The 19,263-nt window shown below is 37.3% G+C and overlaps 2 protein-coding genes across 3 annotated transcripts in view; one reads left to right on the top strand and one right to left on the bottom strand.

Annotated features, from left to right (window-relative positions):
• Positions 1–4,248, top strand: part of asah2 (N-acylsphingosine amidohydrolase 2) — a 37,077-nt gene extending 32,829 nt beyond the window's left edge. The window contains exons 15-21 of the mRNA XM_072666680.1: positions 274–313; positions 675–773; positions 1,576–1,671; positions 1,806–1,952; positions 2,231–2,287; positions 2,853–2,941; positions 3,817–4,248. Of these exons, the coding sequence (XP_072522781.1) occupies positions 274–313; positions 675–773; positions 1,576–1,671; positions 1,806–1,952; positions 2,231–2,287; positions 2,853–2,941; positions 3,817–4,012 (724 nt within the window). The 3' untranslated portion in view covers positions 4,013–4,248. The remainder of the gene's footprint in view (positions 1–273; positions 314–674; positions 774–1,575; positions 1,672–1,805; positions 1,953–2,230; positions 2,288–2,852; positions 2,942–3,816) is intronic.
• Positions 4,249–4,960: 712 nt separating this feature from the next.
• Positions 4,961–17,632, bottom strand: a1cf (apobec1 complementation factor). Of its 2 annotated transcripts, none has more exons than XM_072666851.1 (12): positions 17,552–17,632; positions 14,910–15,053; positions 13,750–13,884; positions 12,533–12,663; positions 11,971–12,209; positions 11,166–11,330; positions 9,878–9,975; positions 8,525–8,804; positions 6,917–7,131; positions 6,657–6,793; positions 6,218–6,384; positions 4,961–5,714 (listed from the first exon to the last, which is right to left on the bottom strand). In XM_072666851.1, exons 2-12 carry the CDS (start codon positions 15,006–15,008, stop codon positions 5,563–5,565), a joined length of 1,818 nt encoding a protein of 605 aa, XP_072522952.1. In that variant the 5' UTR covers positions 15,009–15,053; positions 17,552–17,632; the 3' UTR covers positions 4,961–5,562. The 2 variants fall into 2 exon arrangements, with proteins under 2 accessions (XP_072522952.1, XP_072522953.1); XM_072666852.1 differs by having other exon boundaries at positions 6,917–7,107.
• Between the last annotated feature and the right edge of the window lie 1,631 nt (positions 17,633–19,263).

Here is a 19,263-nt window from a genome sequence, read left to right as displayed (position 1 = left end):
ATTTAAATATTTCCATATATTACACTATATATTACATACATATATCCATAAGTAAAATATATTGGCCTCAAACCATGCCACGTTTTAACACTATGCTTTTGTCCATTTTTATAAACAGCAATAACACATTTTATACAGATAAGGGTGTGTCATACTTCGGACACCAAACATGTCTTAGCTAATCAGACTGTCACTTATATTTGCACAATAGCATTAATTCATTGAATTAATGAATGTAAGGAATTATGTTTCATGTTGTTCATGTGTTTCTAGTACTATGTCAGGAAGAAGAATCAGAGAAGCCGTCAAACAGGTGAGGAAAGTTATATTAACCCAGGTCAGGGGAAGATTGAAAGCTTCCATAAATTCATAAAGTGACATCTGTTCAGAAGCGTAAGATTCTCCTTGCAGCAATTTGTCTCCATTCACAGAAGAAACAGTTAATTTCCCTTTTACCTCAGAGATCCATGTAGTTGTCTAAATAAACTCTTATGAAAGTGAACGTGACAAGAAGGAAAAGCTAATATATGTTTAATGTAATATATGTATAATGTATGTTTTCCCTAAACTGTGTCCACATTACTGAGGTAAAAACAGGCCAATTTGAACAGGAGAAGAGGAGCACAAAGCAATGTTAGCAAGCTGGAATTATTAATTAAATACTGTTTATTTAGGAGCTGGAGATGCATAATGCGTTCGCCAATACAGAAGTTGTCATTACTGGTCTTTGCAACGTCTACACACACTACATTACTACCTATGAGGAGTACCAGGTAAATAACTACAAAAATAATGTATGTTTGGACTTGACCAATGGCCCTCCGTGTTTTTCATGTGTAATGTTGATAATGAAAAACAATCTAAAAGTTTTCTTTGGGGGTTATTTCCCTCTGAAGTATAAATTTAATTTTATAATACGAAAAAACCATACATTGTGTGTATAAATCACAGATCACCGACCAATATTTGAATCATCTTCTTGGTGCTTTAGCATCATTTTAAAGCATATAAATTACTTAGTAAAAGCCAGACTAAAGTACTTGCTTTACGTGGTGGGGTTAGTTTTAAGAGAAATCAGCATCTTTCTATAATAAAGTTAATTGTTTTAAAGTTCCTATCCACAGATTCATCACAAATATACACAGATGTCATTTAAGTAAAATATATTCACATAATACATTGCTAAAGAGGGTCACACTGAATGTATTGTAAGAATACTTGGTTAACAGTCATCTAGAGTATGATTAAATAATCCATGCACATTTATGCTTGTTATGACTCAGTAATTACAAAATCACTTGACAAAATTAAAAAAAAGTTACTTTTTGATGTAGAAAAAGAATGAAAAATCTTTAACCTGATATGTATGTAAAAGTAAAAAGTAAAAAAAATCTTTCCACAAAGTGTACAACATTAAGTACAACAATAAGTTCACATCACATTCTAGTTAAATATGTTTTTTTGAACATGGATTAAACATGGAAATTTGGTATAGACTGGAATTTTAGTGTCTGTGATTTCCAGTGTACTTGCACAAGCTTGTATCCAGTCTTTATTGGACACTTTCATTCACAGGTGCAGCGATATGAAGCTGCATCCACTATCTATGGTCCTCACACTCTTTCAGCCTACATCCAGCACTTCAGAGGCCTAGCCAGAGCCATTGCAGAGGTAAGCATATTTACCTAATAAAAATTAGTCTAACTTCTGGTTTGAGCCATACCCTATCATTTAATGCAGATCTAGGTCCAAATACCTATTTGTAATATGCACTTTATTTGATAAAATGGACTTCACCATGACAGGGTAAAGTGGGGGAGTTGCCGAAAGGTCCTGAGCCTCCATTCTTCAGTAAGCTCTTCTCTCTACTGTTCGAGCCATCTGTGGATAGAAACCCAGAGAACACTACTTTTGGAGATGTCCTACAGCAGGTTCATTCTGTTTATAAAGTGGTGAGGCCATTCTTTTTAATATTGTAAATTATGTGTTCTACAATCTGTTTAAAGCTGTTGTAATAGGTCACCAGGTGATTTTGGTCACTGGCACTGGGGCACAGACTTGAGTGGCTTATTGATTTTATAGAATGAGAACAAAACACAATAACTATAAAATACACCAATGTTAAAAAATGTTTTATTGAAATGACTGATGTACTATTACTGTCAAATGTACAGACAATACTGTATGCTTTAAACTGTGTTGGGCTTTTTGAATGCTTTGTTGTGTGCAGGGAGAGGTTGCGTCTGTGACTTTTGTTGCTGGGAATCCCAGAAACTCCGGGGACATGGTAAGCCATAGGCCTGCTAAGGAATGCTGTCTAATTCTTAAAGAACAAAGTTGTAATTCAAAAACAAAGCAATACTTTTTGTGTTAAATGCTCCCTTTTCCATTTAAACCTTTGTTGAAATGTTATAATGGAAAAGCTCATAGTCCTCTACATTCATCCTCTTGTCAGTAGAATGTTTAACATTTTATGTTAAAGGTGCTCAATTGTTAATATTAATACTATCTAATTATTGTATAATATTTGTGATGTGATGACTATTAACCAAATTTGTTTTAAAATAAAAAAAAAATCTAAACCATAATTTAAATGGACTGAAAAACTGGACAGGCTCATCACTGCATCAGTGCATAAGTGTACATTCATGTAGCCATCTATAGCTAAAAGCATGAGGACTTTAATAAAAGAATAGAAAGCTCCTTTTAGCAGTTTCCAGGAGAGAATTGTTTTGCTCTTTGGTGTTTCTGCTGTTTTAGACTATTAAACAATTTTTTGTACATTAAGCATTATTAATGCCTCACTTGAACTGTTTAAACTGGTGAATAATTTATATTGTTTGTGATATCAGAGAGACAAGACCTTCATCACAGTGGAGAAGTTTCACAACAGCACCAGAACATGGGAGGTTGTTCACACAGATGCATCATGGGAGACCAGGTAGTGGATCATTTATTTGTGTACATGTGCATCAGGACCTGGGTCATATTCTGTTTCTTAATGGCCTCTCTGCATTTACAGCATGACTGTTTAAATCTTTGCTCTTGCAGCTACAGAGTACATCTATGCCACTCTTTGACACTGAGTTATCTCTTGAGGTGTATTCTTTGATAAGGCAAAAGCTGAGTCAGAGCCTTATCGCGAGTTATCATTTCACTGCCAGTTAAACACAGGGTACTGAGGTTTAATGTGCATAAAGTGAACACCACTGGCTTAAATGTCTTTATATAAGTCATATGTACACTTTCATAAATGTTTATATGTGATCTATGTGAAGTAAGTTGTGTATTTGTTAAAACTAAACTGAAGTGATATTGCACATATGGCTTCCATCTGTTCACTTGCACCCAGTTTGTCAGTTGAACAGTCACTAAATGTTTTAGCAAATCAACAAATGCTCTAGTAGGCTACTAAATGTTGACACGATCTGTGGGTATAACTGGACCTGTACACAAAATATTTTAAATGATATTCAGAAAAGTCAGGTTAGATCATGAATTGTCTTTGGTTCAGTTGTTCTCTGGAATGCTGTGCCTACCAGATGGTTAATGTTTTTCTTTAATATACTAAAAAAGTGAATACATAGTTGTATGCGGTATTAGTGCATTATTATTAATAGTAGTTATTGATCATAGTAGTTCTTGATTATATTTCAGTACATTAGGTTTTAACATGTACTTTTTGGCCATGTCTTTTAGTGTAGACAAGGTTAAGTGCCTAGAGTAGCGACAGGGAGATTCAACCGTGACTAAGCACTCAAAACTGTACTTGTATATTATGCGTGTGAGTTTGTTGGTTTATGTGTGTGTTTCCAGATTTTATTGGATAAAGGGGTCTGGTAATCAGAGCAATGCCACTGTGGAGTGGCACATCCCTCTCTCAGCAGAGTCTGGCACCTACAGGATCCGCCACTTCGGCCACTTCAAACAACGCATAATTATGCCTGTGATCACTGCATATGAAGGAACTTCTGACGTGTTCAGAGTGACAAAAACACTCTATTCCATTTAACGCGTTATTCCATGTTATTCACGTTAACATTCTATGCACTCTATTACTATTCATTCATATAACTGCTGTGGTGTAATTATTTTCAATATGAATATGTGTGTAATAAACATTTTAATGTACATTTACTAAACCAACGATGTGAAAGCCACAATTACCACAGTTATGGTATATATTTGTATGTATGTATGTATGTATGTGTGTGTGTGTGTGTGTGTGTGTGTGTGTGTGTGTGTGTGTGTGTGTGTGGTTTTTATACCACCCATCCCTTACACAGAATAAATACCATGATCTTAGTTTATGTGTGTAAATATATGTTTAAATAGTCTTGCAGTATTCTTTCATCTGGTTTTATTGAAGTTTTGTGACTTTATATGGATAGAATGTATGATTTATTGGTTGTTAAAATCAAGATTTGTTGTTTTCATCACCATAAGAAAAAGGAATGACAGGGAAACAGCTTCAAAATTGAAGTGAATTTACTGACGGTACATGACACATTCAAATTATTCCATCTCTGCCTCTCTTTTTACAGCACGATTTTCAGTCCCCCTCTTATGATTTTCCTTTGGGTTTTTTGTCAATCACTGAGACAGATGATTTTCAACATCCTAAAACAACATCATACAAACAGTGTTGGAATCCCAGTATAAAAATAAGTTCTAAGTGCTACACACACTTTAATACTGTCACTGCTTAGGCATCTCTATATTTGATAAAACTGTGAGTATAGTCACACATTTATCATTCATCAAAAGATGAGGTGGGATGTTTAAAGCTTGTAGTAGGGTAGCAAGCCTCAGACTATTATAATGTAATATGAAAAAGAAAAAGGACTTACAGACTAAATGTCTAAAAAGTAAAAAAAAAAAAGACAAAAGGAATAGACAGACAAAATAAACAGTAAATATGAAAGCTTATATCTACTTGTTTTCCTTACAATAACCATTCCTGATATTTTGTAACTTTACACATCAAAGAAATATGGTGATGCGGTGTACTATGGGATAGGCTTTTATATATATAATAGTTCATTTTAAGGCAGCATTAACAAAATGGATCCAAGTTACATGAGGTTGTCTATAAACAAAAGTACAATCCATTTGGGTGCATCTTCATGTCTACCAAGATATTTATATCCAATCACTTAAAAACATGGGTTGGTGGTTCAACCTTCTCTCATGTGTCATAGAGTCTTGACCATTATCTAAAGAGCACTGATGATCCAGTCACTGGCCATAATGTAGCTGGTCCGCAGAACGTGGTCAGTGAGTAGAAGTACAAGGTAGATATTTGTACTAAAGTGGATGGTGAGTTTGCTTTTCAATGACAGATGGGTTTGAAGCTCTACTGTTAAGAGCTCTCAGAACAGCTCTCAGATTGTCCCTTCCTGAGTGAAGTCATGAACATGACTCTAAAATGTTCTACAGTATTGGAAAGTGGGCTAAACCATGCTGTCTCTGCTCCACTAAAGCAATGTGTCTTCAGGCACCATGAAGAAATGGACATTAGAGGATTAAAACGGCCGACTGAGATTTAGTTGCTTCTGGGTTTTAGAACACGCCATAGCCATCTCCGCGGGTTGCCACAGCGAATGCTGGATAACCCTCATAGGTGGCATATGCCGCCAGGTCCTGACCCAGAGACACAGTCTGTTTGAGCTGGGAAGCAGCAACTGTGGCAGCAGTGTTTGCTATTGCATAACCTATAGCACCACAAGAGAGACATGAAAGAGAGATTATACAATGACGTCTTGGAGAAGGGTAAAAGTATTAATGAGCTCTCTTAAAAATAACTAATTTATTGCTATATTTGACTGGTATATAAAAACACGTACATCTAAAAACTGTTACAAACAACAACAGGCTGACAAAAAAGGAACAATTCAGTATGAAAGCATTAGCAAATTATTTTGCTTATTTGTATGTTAAGAATGTAAGACCACACTAGCACCTACATTAGTAAATACACCATACAGCATATGTAAACTACTGAAAAAGCCATTTGTCTGATGCACAGTTGTATAACTGGGAGACACAAAATGTGACTATCACCTTCTTCAGAGCCCTTTTAGATTATCTCCTACATATTTTAAGATCAATTTACTGCGTATGACTGTATGAGTTAAACTGTATGCTCTCTTGCCAGAACTAGATTGTATTGCTGTCACAATAAAGACATAATAAGTGTCTTACAGACCTTACATACCTGGGAATGCTGCAGCAGCAGCAGTGGCAGCAGCAGCAGCAGCGACAGCAGCAGCAGAAGCGTCAGTGCCCTCTGTCTGCAGGCCCAGAGTCTGCAGTGCATGCTCCGCAGCATGGATTTTAGCTTCATCTACTGCTGCACACAGCTTGGCTGGGGTGAATGGGTGTCTATGGGGGCACAAGTAGGGAACAGTTAGGATGTGGGGGTGTATTTTTTATCCCCCGTATAGTTAATTATAATAATAATAATTTATTCTATGAATACTATGTGCAGATGTCAGAAAAGCAGTGCACAGTATTTCAATTTCCTGCTTAATGAACTTGGATATTCAATAATACTAATAATAATATCTACAGTATTCAATACTGTTAATATTTAAGATTTTATAAAGTTGCCGCATAATACATTTGAAATATAAATGGTAATCAGTAAAGCTCACATGTTGGGGTACTGGGTGGCCAGAGCAGGGATAGTGATTTTGTAAAGGAACAGCTGCCTCTGATCCGGACCAATGGCAGAGTGAAGCTGGTATACTGGCTGTCCCCAGTTATTCTTCTGACAGATATCCTCCAAAATCTACAAAACACAGAGCATCACTGTTTTTAGTCGCCTCCACTATGCCAACAGTAGGTCAAACTGTGTGTAAGTCAGGCATGAACTGCAATCAGTAACTGGCCCAGTGTCTTTTTATGTGTGTACCTGTGGGGCATGCTTAATGCCCTGGGGCTTTAGGGTCACAGGGTTCATGGGTGTCAGCTCCATGCCAGGAAGCAAGTCATAGAGTTTGTCCTCAGGGCGTTTGTCTGTCTTTAGGTAGGTGGGGCAGCCGCGGCCCACGCCTGCATAGGCGAGGTACCCCCTGCCGCCCAAACCACGCACGCCCGCCGCCCCTACAGGCACATTCATGTAAATTTCTAGGAACGCAAGAAGGCATTAAATCAAATCAAATCACCAGAAATCACCTGGGTTTCAATCAAGACTCCAAGCCAGCACAGTACAGGCTCATTTGTGATTTTCTGTACCTCTGATTTTTGATCTCATTGCATTTGTAGATTTCAGAAAAACACTGCTACCCCAATTTCCAATGATGTTTGATTGACATTACATTACTGTATTATGCAGGCATGGAGAACAGATTCAAAAGTTCTACACTGAATGCCAGAAGTATTTACACAGTTCCTATAGTGCCTACAGTGTTGACAAGCAAATATAACAACAGAACATTTCTTGACATTATGCTAATGTCATCTGGTTTTAGCAAGGCTAAAGTATACATTTGTTTTTTTGACACACCTTTAAAACAGTGATTTAACAGTATTTTAGGATGATTTTGTAAATATGAGAAACCTGTACATTTATGCAAACAGAAATGTAAATGTTATTATTTACATAAGAATAATATGTAAATAATAACATTAGCTAACTTTTTAATGCATTATTATTAGTACAATTCCATGTTTGAATCAAATGAGGTTTTCTGTGAGAGGATGTGCCAAGCATGCCAAATAGAGGAAGTTATTTTTTTTTTAATTTCCTGTTAATTCTATCAGAAAGCTAAGGTGTAACACTGTGTTACAACTGTCCCCACTATGTGGAGCCTGTGCTTTTTAGCCAGCGGTACAAAATGGTCTTCAGGATGACTCTTGACTCTTGATTACTGTCAAAATTCACAGATAATATTGTACCTTCCTTAAAAAATGATGTTACATTTTACCCTGCATAAGTTTGCTTCCCTACACTGTAAAAAAAATCTAATTTACACAAATTTCACTTACGCTCAAGACAGTCGATCAGCCAAGACATGCTTGGTGACTAAGATTGCTTCTTTAGATTTGCACGGAATCTATGAGGGTAATGCAGATAACACATCATGGAAGTTTATATTCAGACAATTTTAATAATTACAACTGTTTCAGTTCAGTTTCCAGAGTGGTGGAATTTGTTAAGTTATAGCTCAATCGCAATTCTGATGGTGTTATGGTGTCCAAGAGAACACAAATATTTTGCTCTCTGTGGGTGGGTCCCCCTCCATCACTCAACATGATGCTATCAGCATGTGTTTTGAATTTTGAAAGTATTGTTTAATAAGCAGATATTTTGGGACATTTTTTTTTAAATAACAAAAGAAATACTACTAAATCCAGACTAATGCATTGCTTATTGGTGGAGTATATGTTTTTTTAATTAGTTGCCATCTACATTAATCTCTTATCTCCCGTGCAAAATAAAGCAACCTAAAGACAATTCTCTTTAGTTTGATTATGTTTAAAAATATTGATTAGCCAGTAGTTTAGTTATAACACCCACCTCTGACAGAGGGCGAACGCACCAGACCCCGGGCCCCCACATGACCTTTGGCTGTGGGGAATCGGAACTGGCTTGGGAGAGCTGCATATGCGTGTGGAGCATAAAACACAGGGGCACCAAGGTAGGCAGCTGAGGGGTCGTACATCTGGCCTAGTGTGTAGGCATAGTCTCCCTGTAGCAGGGCAGCACCACGCCCCCCTGTGCCACGAGTGTAACGGACATAACTGTCCTTATCCACTGGCTTGGCTAGCGTCACTTCTATTGGAGACCCATCAATGACCTGTAGGTGAAAAGTGTTTGAAGATGATTAATTATTGTATTAGTTACTTTATATGTATACTACCATTTCATTTTCTAAAATAACCATCTAACATAGCTTAGATTATTGTGCAGTGTTCCTTAAAATAGTACTAGACACTTTTTTTTTTGTATGTGTGTGTTTTATGAACTAGAAGAAATTATTCATGTATCTTGAGGTTTGATCACAATGTTTTAAACCTATTTACTTATACTTCTCAGATATTATGAAATCATCAAATAAATAAATAAACATTATTCTTCAAGCTTATAAATTTGCACATTAATTTTATTACTAGCTTAATGATCATTTTAAATATGTATCTGCAGCCAAATTGTTTTTACATGATTGAAAATTCATGGCAGAACATTCTTTGCTACAAGAATAATTTATTGATTATTGAAAGGAATATGATTCATTTTAATAATCTATTACTCTTATTTATGTAGCTGACATGTAGTTGTTAGCTTTTTAATTAAGCTTGAGGTTGTTTTATGCATTTAACATGCATGCAACTAACAATGAAGACAATAAAGATCCACATTAAAAAACACTGTTTTAATTCATTTTTGTGCTAATATAAAATATCAATAAACATATTTTAACTGTGCATGGTAGCAGCAATACAATAACAAGACTAACAAGTTTTTCCACTCTAATTTTAGACACTAATTTTAGCTTTCAGTTTGAAAGTATTTTGTGTTAGTGCTATGTTTGTATTAGAGACTTTAGAATATTTTTAACTGTTTATTTACTTGTATCAGTGACTGTTTGTTTATCTGTCATTATTTTGCACATTAAAAGTCAATAGTGGACATCATCAGCTGTTCTAAAAATACTCAATCAGGCCACATGCACATTCACCCCCATTCTAATCTGAAGCTGCTAGCCTGTTTCTGCATGGTTTTAGGCATTTAACTGCTGCCATGTGATTGGCTGATTAGATAACTGCATGAATGAACGTGTGTAGGTGTGTAATAAAGTGTTCAGTGTGCGTGGAGGACATATCGGAAATTAGTGTGTCAGTGGCTGTGAAAAAACCCCAGCTGCCTCACCTTTCCGTTTAGCGCATTCATAGCTGCAATGGCATCCTCTCTCTGAGAAAAGTGAACAAAGGCATAGTCCCTGATCTTCTTGACTCTTTCCACAGCACCTGTGAGATTGACACACAATTACTTTTTAATTCTGCCATCATAATGTCTGTAAATAAATGTCCAACTGAACCCTTTAAAGCCTGAAAATTGCTAGAAAATTCTAGTTCTAAACTGGAGTGTTGTATTATTATGACCTAAGATAGTCCTTTATTAGTCCTGCAGTGGGGAAATTCCCTGACCAATTATTTAAAAACAGAAATGAAAAATAACACCTTGCATATAAGACTTTTACTTTTGATACGTTTGACATTTGATGCAAAGAAAAAAAAACAAATAGAACACAAATATATTTAACTCAGTTGCCTTTTATTAAATTTTACAGAGGCAGAGAACATGTATCAGATTTTATTTTCTTATTTAATTAATTCATTATTATCCATTTAATGTATTCAGTATTGTTGTTATGATTTATATATTCAATTATAATATTTTTTTTTATCATCACATTGATGTTACAGAGGACCCAGAAATATCTAATAAATATGATGCACTTGTCTTTAAAGTTTCCACAAAAATACGTATATAGTTGTAAAAAAGAACATATTCAACAGACAGTCTACAGTAACAACACTCTTTTGCATGAAACAGGCTAAATGCCTGTAGGCTGAATTGTAAGTCAAATGTAAATGTCTTCATGTCTTTACATCACACTTTGAACTCACATTTCTGCAGCTTAATGTCCACAAATAAATACTGCATGGAGTGAACAGAGAGCATTTCATACATTATTTCCTAATACATAATACAGAATTCATTCATTTTCATAATACATAAGTTCATTTAAAAAACTTTTCCCATGATATGGGCCCTTTAAGATTGCTAGGTTCCCTAACTATTAACAATTAAATTGACCTAAGAAATAAACAAATAAAACAAATGAAATTGTCTTTAAATGGACTTATACTGTGGACTGCCGCAGAGGATTTTGTTTGCTAGTATTAGTCAGAAAAGACCTCAGTGAGACCTCCTTACTTTAATCATTTCAATTAAACAATGCCAAGACACATTGTACTGTACAGGAAACCGTACTGACAGTATGAGCAATTGTACTGTTAATATTTTCTTAGATCTGAGATGACTCACACAAACTGAGTGAAGCCATAAATAGTTATATGTTGTAAGCTCTATTATTGGTCCTTGCTGAACATAACTGTATGTTTTTTCTGTGACTGTTAGTTATTTGGATTACCAGGTTTGATGCTGTTGAATTCCTTCTCTATGGTCTCCTCTGTTGTGGCCAGCATCAGGTTCCTCACATAAAGAATTTTCACAGTGGCCATAGTGTCCTCATCCACCTCCACTTCTGGCTCTGCCCAGTCCACAGCAATGGCATGACCCCACAGCTGAATCCGCCCTGCAGAAACACAGAAGAGTCACACTGTGCTATAATTTGTAATGCAAGTTAACCTTGGTGGACTAAGGAAGACCACACTAGCACTCAAATGTTTGGCATTCACCTACCACATTCATTCAAATAGAAGGTTGCAGGATTAAACTGGACGCCTAGTTTGTTTGGTGTTTTGTTTAACAACAACAACAATATATTAGATTATAAGGGATATACAACAATTATCTATTACCAATATATATAGTATAAAGACTCCTGCTATGCAATACGGGTTTGTAAAGTCTCTGCATCACTTCCCTGTTTCCAACACCTACTGTTGTCTTGCTTTACCTTTGCCTGAACTCCATCTCCCCATTAAAGGCACTATATATCCTCTCCACTTTCCTTCACTTGTGTGACGAACAACTTCACTCCCTTCTACTCCAACTACAAAGCTGTCCTGAAAATCGTTTTCATGCACTCTGAGACTCTTGGATTAGCCTGAAGAAAACCACTCTGTACGGGCAGCCTGCCTCAACTTTCCAAGTGTTACAGAAACACTGACTCCAAATGTGAAGAGGAGTACTTCCATAAGCAAAACTAATAAGTTATTCTGAAAATGTACAAAATTTCAGCTTTGAAGCTTTTTTTTTTTTTTTTTGATTACCTGGCAGCAGCTTCCTCCTGGCCATGGCAGCCGCACGATGGCTCTCATACTCCACAAAGGCAAAGCCTCGGTTTTTACTCTTGTCTGCAGCACTGGGGTAAACAATCACTTCCACCACTCCATCCGTCACCTTTTTCATCTCAGCCAAGATTTCCTCCTTCTTCTTGGTTTTTGGTATGCCTCCCACAAATAGGCGACAGTTGTCCACACTGGCACACACACCCAGGAGGCGGCCATTCCTAGAGTAACATTACATGTGAATTGCCTTCTGTTGTCTGCAGTGGCATACATACATTCTTTATTAAAACTTGCAGGTGAATGATTAAAGACTTAATCCCATCTGATGATGCATTGTTTATGTAAGCCATTCCATAACCCTTCATTACTGTGGGCAAAACTGGTCCTTTTCCTTCCCAATCACACCAGATTAAACTCAGGGCAATAGGGCTACAGTCTACAGTACACAATTGAGAACTCGTAAGGTAAATGTGAGTGGCCATTAAGTGGCCAGTGGGGGAAAGCGTGAGGAAAAAATTCTAAGTGTACAGAGAGAGTACCACACCTAATTTCATAATTATTTAGTTGCTTCATGGCATTTTTGGCTTCCTGTTTTGTGCTGAAGGTAACAAAAGCATATCCCCGGTTGTTTCCATTGAAATCCATCATCATCCGTACTTCGTATATTTTGCCAAACTGTAAAAAGAAAAAAAAAGACATGATTAAAAAAAACCCACAAGAGATACATAAAATGCTCTTTTTATTGAATCCTTTTAAGGAAATGTTTAAGTAATAGTACACTAGATGTTCAATTTTATGAATATACGCAATATTTTCTCCTCTTCATGACAAGCTTCTTCAGTACTTCGTAGAGAATTCTTTTGTTCTGCTGCAAACGTGATGCATAGCCAGACACCAGCTTCTGAAAACATTTCTGAGGAATCTTTGCCTATTCCTCAAGAGATGTAAATTCAAGATCCTCCAGTTCATGTGAATTCTCAGGTGCCTTATTTGAGTCCCACCAATTAATTTCTGTCGGTTCAAATCAGGCGAATGTGACATTCACTCCAGAATCTTCCGGGATTTAAACCAAGCCTTTGTGGGTTTTGAGGTATGCTTAGGATCATTGTCCTGTTGGAAGGCCCAATGACACCCAAGCTTTCTCAAAGAAGGCATGACGTTTTCTCCTAGGATTCTCTTATACTTGATTAAATCCATTCTGCCATGCACATGCTGCAGGTTTCCAGTGCCAGAGGAAGCAAAGCAGCCTCAGAGCATCACTGAGCCATTGCCATGCTTCACTGTAGGCAAGGTGTTCTTTTTAGCATAAGCATCATTCCTCCTCCTCCAGACATACTGCTAAACCATAGGCCCAGAAGTTTCAGTTTTGTATCATTGCTCCTACTTTTTTGGAGTGATAAAATAAACCTGGAATGTGTGGGTGTGTTTGGATCAAGGATATTAGCTATTTAAATTGTTCTTGTTTGATTGGTTTATTGCAAACAGCAATAATCTTTCAATAATGTTTGTATAATTTAGTAATAAAAATAGTTTGCAATGGAGATTGAATTTTTGGTTTTATTTTTGTTTCACAACTGTATTTACATTCAATTTACATGTGCATAGACAGATTTGCATCTGCAAGTTCAATTTTCTAATTTCTTTTCTACTGATTGCAGTAGGAAAAAAGGGGTGGTGGTGGACATTTTTTAATCAAGTCATTATCTAACATCACAGATCACACAAATGTGGGATCCAGTTATAGTTTACATTTTTTCTTACTTTTTCACAGAGAGGTACCAGCTCATCCTCAAAGAGGTCTCGAGGCAGCTTGCCCACAAAAATTTCACTGCCTCTTTCTGGAGGTGGGCCTTCCCAGCCAGGGGGTGGACCCCCATATCTCCTCTGGCCATTCTCCTGCAGGACAGGACAAAAGGCATGACAAACTTCAAAGAGTCAACAGGTAAATATCAGTTAATGACCTCAGTGATGTACACTGTCCACTTCTTGGGGCCTATTTACTTTAATGGTCCACTATATAGTTCTACAACTACAGACTGTTGCTCAATTGTAGCTCACAAATTAACAGCCACCCTGTATCTTATTCCTCATCAGTCAGTTTCTTACCACAGAGCTGTTGTTCTCCAAATATTATTTAGGTGGTGAACCATTCTAAACACAGCGGAAACACAGTGTGTTGTTGTTGATATTTTACACACATCATTCTAAACTAAAAGGTTTGTAATGAAGTGCAACATTTTTTCATTACAAGATTAAGATGGAGGGTGGGTGCTTTTTGTGTTCAGTACTGGTTACTGGTTACAGATGCCATACAACTCAAGAAAGAACAAAAAAGGATGACTACTAATATTACTACTACTACTACAGCTGATCAGCAGAAGCATTCAGAGCATTTAAAACATGTGATTTCATGGATGAGATGTCAATAGACAAATCATGATAACTAACCCCACTAAAAGCCCTGATCCTTTCTATTTCTATTTTGTAAAAATTGACTTGTGCAGCTTATAATGTTGAATGTTGCTGTAGCTAAAGACATATACATGTGCAACATGCTCTCTGGAACAAATATAGAGAGTGATGTTCATTTATCACCACATGGTGGTAGTACACTATAACATCCTGCTGCACTAAACTCTTAAAATGAAGGTACCAAAACAGATTTTTCAATTTACGGTTCTTTGAAGAACTGTTTATGGAAATGAGATGTGCATCCTTTATTGTTAAGAGTGTAGAAATGCCAATGATGACAACTATCATGTTCATCATTCTAAAAAAGCATAAAATCTACAAAGCTCATGAACAGTGCCAGATCATGTCAGTACCACTATATTTAGCCCAAATCCAGCTCCCTTTGTGAACTTTTATCCTAAGGCTGGGCATGTTGGGTAAAGCAGTCTGTTGTTGTTGGTGGCTCCTACCTGGTGTAATTGATATCCTGTGCGCTGGATGAGAGCGCGTAGCGTAGCCTCTTTCTGCATGCCAGTCAGTCCATCCCCACATTTTTGATTGGTTTCCATTGTGAGTGATTATCAGCAATAAATCAGCAGAATTAGGGGTGCTCACTGTAATTAAATCAAAGTTCAAACACAACATGAATGTCAAGGCAAGGCTTGCTGATTCATCTTTATGTTGCCTTGTCAGGAGGCATACAGAGATAACCATTTGTTTCCATCTCAGAACAAACCAATTACCTTACACGTCAGATCTTTATGTGAAGGACTAAATAACACTGTTATTATTATTATTATTATTATTATTATTATTATTATTATTATTATTATCTGTTGTGGCCAGCTTTTACCAGACAAACCTCAAAACTTCAATCACCATTCGGTAGAATATTCATCTTATCAAAGGTTTGACATTCAAAATTAAAACACCTCATTCTGTTTCTCGAGTGGCTAAGTTTACAATATGAGTGTAGAGAGAGGGACATTTCTCTCGGCGCCAGGTCAAGGACCACTGTGTAATTATTAACTGTGGTAATCCAGAGCAGTAGGCAACTATATTTGCTTAAATTTGAGGAATAGTATGCCATGTTTTTCCACCAATGAACATTAAGTCTTAAAGAATGCTTTGAATTCACATGAATGTGTTTTGGTTCTACTGGAATACATGATATGTATTGAACGAGTTTTATGTGAGAAAATTGTGTTGATGTTCATCTATGTAGGCCTGCTGTGCACATTTTAATCGAGTCCATTCAAAGCAACATTAGGTCAGTGTATAGGGAAGTGAATTCAACCTCCAGAGTATATTTGCTGACCACAGTGCACACTCAGCAGATCATGCCAAATCTCATCTGTCCACACAGTAAATGGTGATGAGGATGTTGTGTAACAAGCTTGATTGAATCACAGGTAGTCTAAAGAAAATGGACTACCAGAAGCCCTAAGCCCTTCAAAATAATCAATGGAGTCCCTGTCTTTGTCTCTTTCAAGCTCTACTTGATCAAAGGGGGCACATAAAAACAAAGCCACACTCCTGCAGAATAGGGGTCAGAGGCGACAAGACTGGGATTTGTCTTCAAAGGCACTTAAGCACCGGCCTTCAATCACGACTGAGGTGATGACCTCACAGCTATTGTTTTCTGCTGTATGTGTGCCTCAATATGGGCAGACTGTCTAAAAGGCATTCTGTATTCTACCAGTCTTCTGTATTCATGCAGTCTTCTGCCTTGGCAGTCGAACCTCAGGAGTCCTAACAGTGCTGGAGCTGTGCTGGAGTTGCCAGATACAATAAAGTGACAGCTGAAAGCTGACCTTTCAGCTGGTCGAGCATCCTTCCAGGCACTTCCTGAAAGGAGCATCTCTACATCCATTCCACACTGTCAAGCAACAAGACAGTGGCTTTTGAAAAACCTGGCAGAAAGAGGCAGTTCTGGCCCTATGTTAAAAATTACGTTTTTTTTTATTACTGATGACTCACAGGAAACCAAACCATTAGTGTAGGCTCTCTCCTCTCAGCAAATGCAGTCATTTATTCAGTGCCCCAGAAGAGCAATGCAGAGATAAAAAAAATCTGTACAATTGTTGCAATGATCACACTGTATTGACAGAAAGAATCGTGGGTAAACAGCTGTGATAATAGAGAAGGTCTGTTTTGCAGCTAAGCATCAAGCCACCCATTATGGAGGCTGCCATAATACAGTAGGAGAAAGCTCCATTAGTAAGCTCTCCACACCAGCCTGGTTACCGTTTGCATAAACAAGATAACTAGACGGGGGCTTATCTCACTCAGATCGGTACCTGCTTTTTGGGGCTTTGTTGACCGAAGCTTAAATACACACTGAACTGAAGGCCACTGAGTTGGCTTGTACTGCCTGAAAACTCAACAAGAAAAGGTTCTTTCTGGAGTGGATAATCATTTTAATATGAATAAACTGCCATTGTTCGATTGTAAGGCTTGTTTATAGCCTCCAGTCAGTGAATTTCAAGGAAGTTAAATGTACACCTAATGGCATGATACACCTGATGACCTAATGTGCACAGCTGTACTGTGGCTAGATAGTGCACCATATGCTGCTATCATAACCCACCACAACTGCATTTCATAATAGCTATTAGCCACAACAAAAAGCTGGAAGCTGCTACTAATCATTATGTTTTTAAACATATCTAGTGACTACACACATATGATGACTAGGCACATTTCCAAAGGCTCCAAGTAGCAATTCACTTTGAGGAGCAGCTCCATTGCCCCTTATCAGCTGAAACTAGGCAAATAGGTGTCGTACTGTGTGCTCTGTAGCATCAGCCTTCAAAAGAAGTTGTATGTTGCCTACAGTTTTTATTCCTTGTCTTCAGAAACTAGCGATTACAGTCAGCCCAGTTGATCTCACATGCTAACCAAACATACAATGCTTATTTTCCCCTACCTTGAATGAGAGTTTAGAACAATACTTCTTATGCAGACAGGCAACAGATCACAGGTGAGGAACAAAAGGAAAAGAAAAAGACAGCAGCAGAGCCACACAACTTGGCCAGGTGGTTGAACATCTTCCCAAGTTTCCTCAGCCAGTGGCACCCAGCCTGAGAGTGAATAAAATGAAAGAGCTTACCTGAGCAATTTCAGAGATCACCTCCCGGAAGACTCAAACCTTCATTCTGGCAAACTGGGCAACGTGTCACTGGGGTGATTCTGTAATCACATCATATCAAACTCCAAAGGTTCACTGTCCTGGAGCTGCTTTACAAGCTGGGCGGGTTAAACGTTAACCAGCCCTATCTCCCTGCCTCTCTCTCTCTTTCTCTCTCTCTCACACACACTCTGTCCAGGCAAAGCCCTTTGACCAGGAACAGCTAGGTCTATGTTGGTGCCTCCAGGTAGCAGCACTTGAGGCCTGATGTCTTCTGAGAAAAGCCTCTGTATTTATTAAGAATCTAGCTGCAAGTTTATGAATTTAAAATAATGTGTGTTACTTACCGACATCCACAAAAAGCGTCTTTGTTTGGAGTTGTTTATTTTTTTTAGCCTTTATAACTAGATTGAAGCCTCCCATGCAGTTTACTCTTCTCCTGTACCTGGGAGCAATGAAGCAAGAGATTAACTATGTGTCACTGTGCTCATGTGAAAGAGTTAATATCCTGCCATGCTGATAATTGTGATATCAGGCAAAATAACAGAGCACTGTTTTGTGTCATCATTAAATCCCCTTTTATTGTTTCCAAACAGACAGAAATTAACCAACCGTGCTTAGATAGTTTCCCAACAAAGAGTGTGACATTTTTTGTCCACTGGTGTAGGTTTAGACAATAAAAACAACATTACTGCAGATGTTGTGTTGTCATGCTGCTAAATTTGCCATCTGACCAGCTTGTTCTGGTGTGGTAGATAGGGCTTGAGGGCAGCTGGGTCCACATGGTTCCCAATCCTTGGTTCTATCCTTGCCATACTATTCACACTGGTGTGTTTGCTCAGTCACTATGAAGTCAATAATCAACATAAGAATTGTGTTAGTTGGGGAATGTTAAGACATGGCAGTGCCAACCCAAACAGGTCCTTTGCCTCCACAATGAAAATTCATTGAAGAAAACATTTATTTTTTAGATTGATGATTAGCCACTTTGAATGTGTTTCCCCATATAGCATGCTTAATTGTTCTTAGAATTAATATTTTTATTTTATTCAGTTGACACTGAACAATGGTCAGCTTCTACCATGCTTGCTGGTTAGCACACAACAGCTCTGGCTTAGTTTCAATGCCTCAGCTTTTTAGCGGTTTTTGGATACCACAACTTCTCATAAACTGTGTGCTTTCTTTTACCCTTTGCAAAAATCAGATTCCCAGCAGCTCTTTCTAGCCACCCAGGTTCTCTTGTCTTGTGTTTTTTTTTTTTCCTAAATTAGATATTTTTTCCTATATTTTCCAGCAATCTCTTCTGATGTCTTGGAGCCATATTAACAGAAAAACAGAATGATTTTTTCTTTCACTTTTTGCATTAAAATATATACTGATGGTGAAAACCTGCCATTACTATGACCAGGTGTTTTAATCATCACAACCAGATTTGTGTAGATAATGACAAGTTGCGGTAATGATACCCCCCCCCCCTTTTTTTTTGGAAACACTTCTCAACAGCTAGTATAAGATCTACTGTAAATACATAAAAATTATGTGAATATCTTTTTCTTACAGTAAATGTTGTCATATAAATGGTAATGGCAAAAAATTTATATTCTAAGGATGTTATGTTGTTGGTGCCTTTCTGGTGGTGTAATAAGTAATATATTCATGTTTATTTTGTAATTCATAAGTATTTCAAACACAAC

The sequence above is a fragment of the Salminus brasiliensis genome, chromosome 22, assembly GCF_030463535.1.
Source record: "Salminus brasiliensis chromosome 22, fSalBra1.hap2, whole genome shotgun sequence".
Lineage (NCBI taxonomy): Eukaryota > Metazoa > Chordata > Actinopteri > Characiformes > Bryconidae > Salminus > Salminus brasiliensis.
This window is presented reverse-complemented; position numbering and strand designations above follow the sequence as displayed.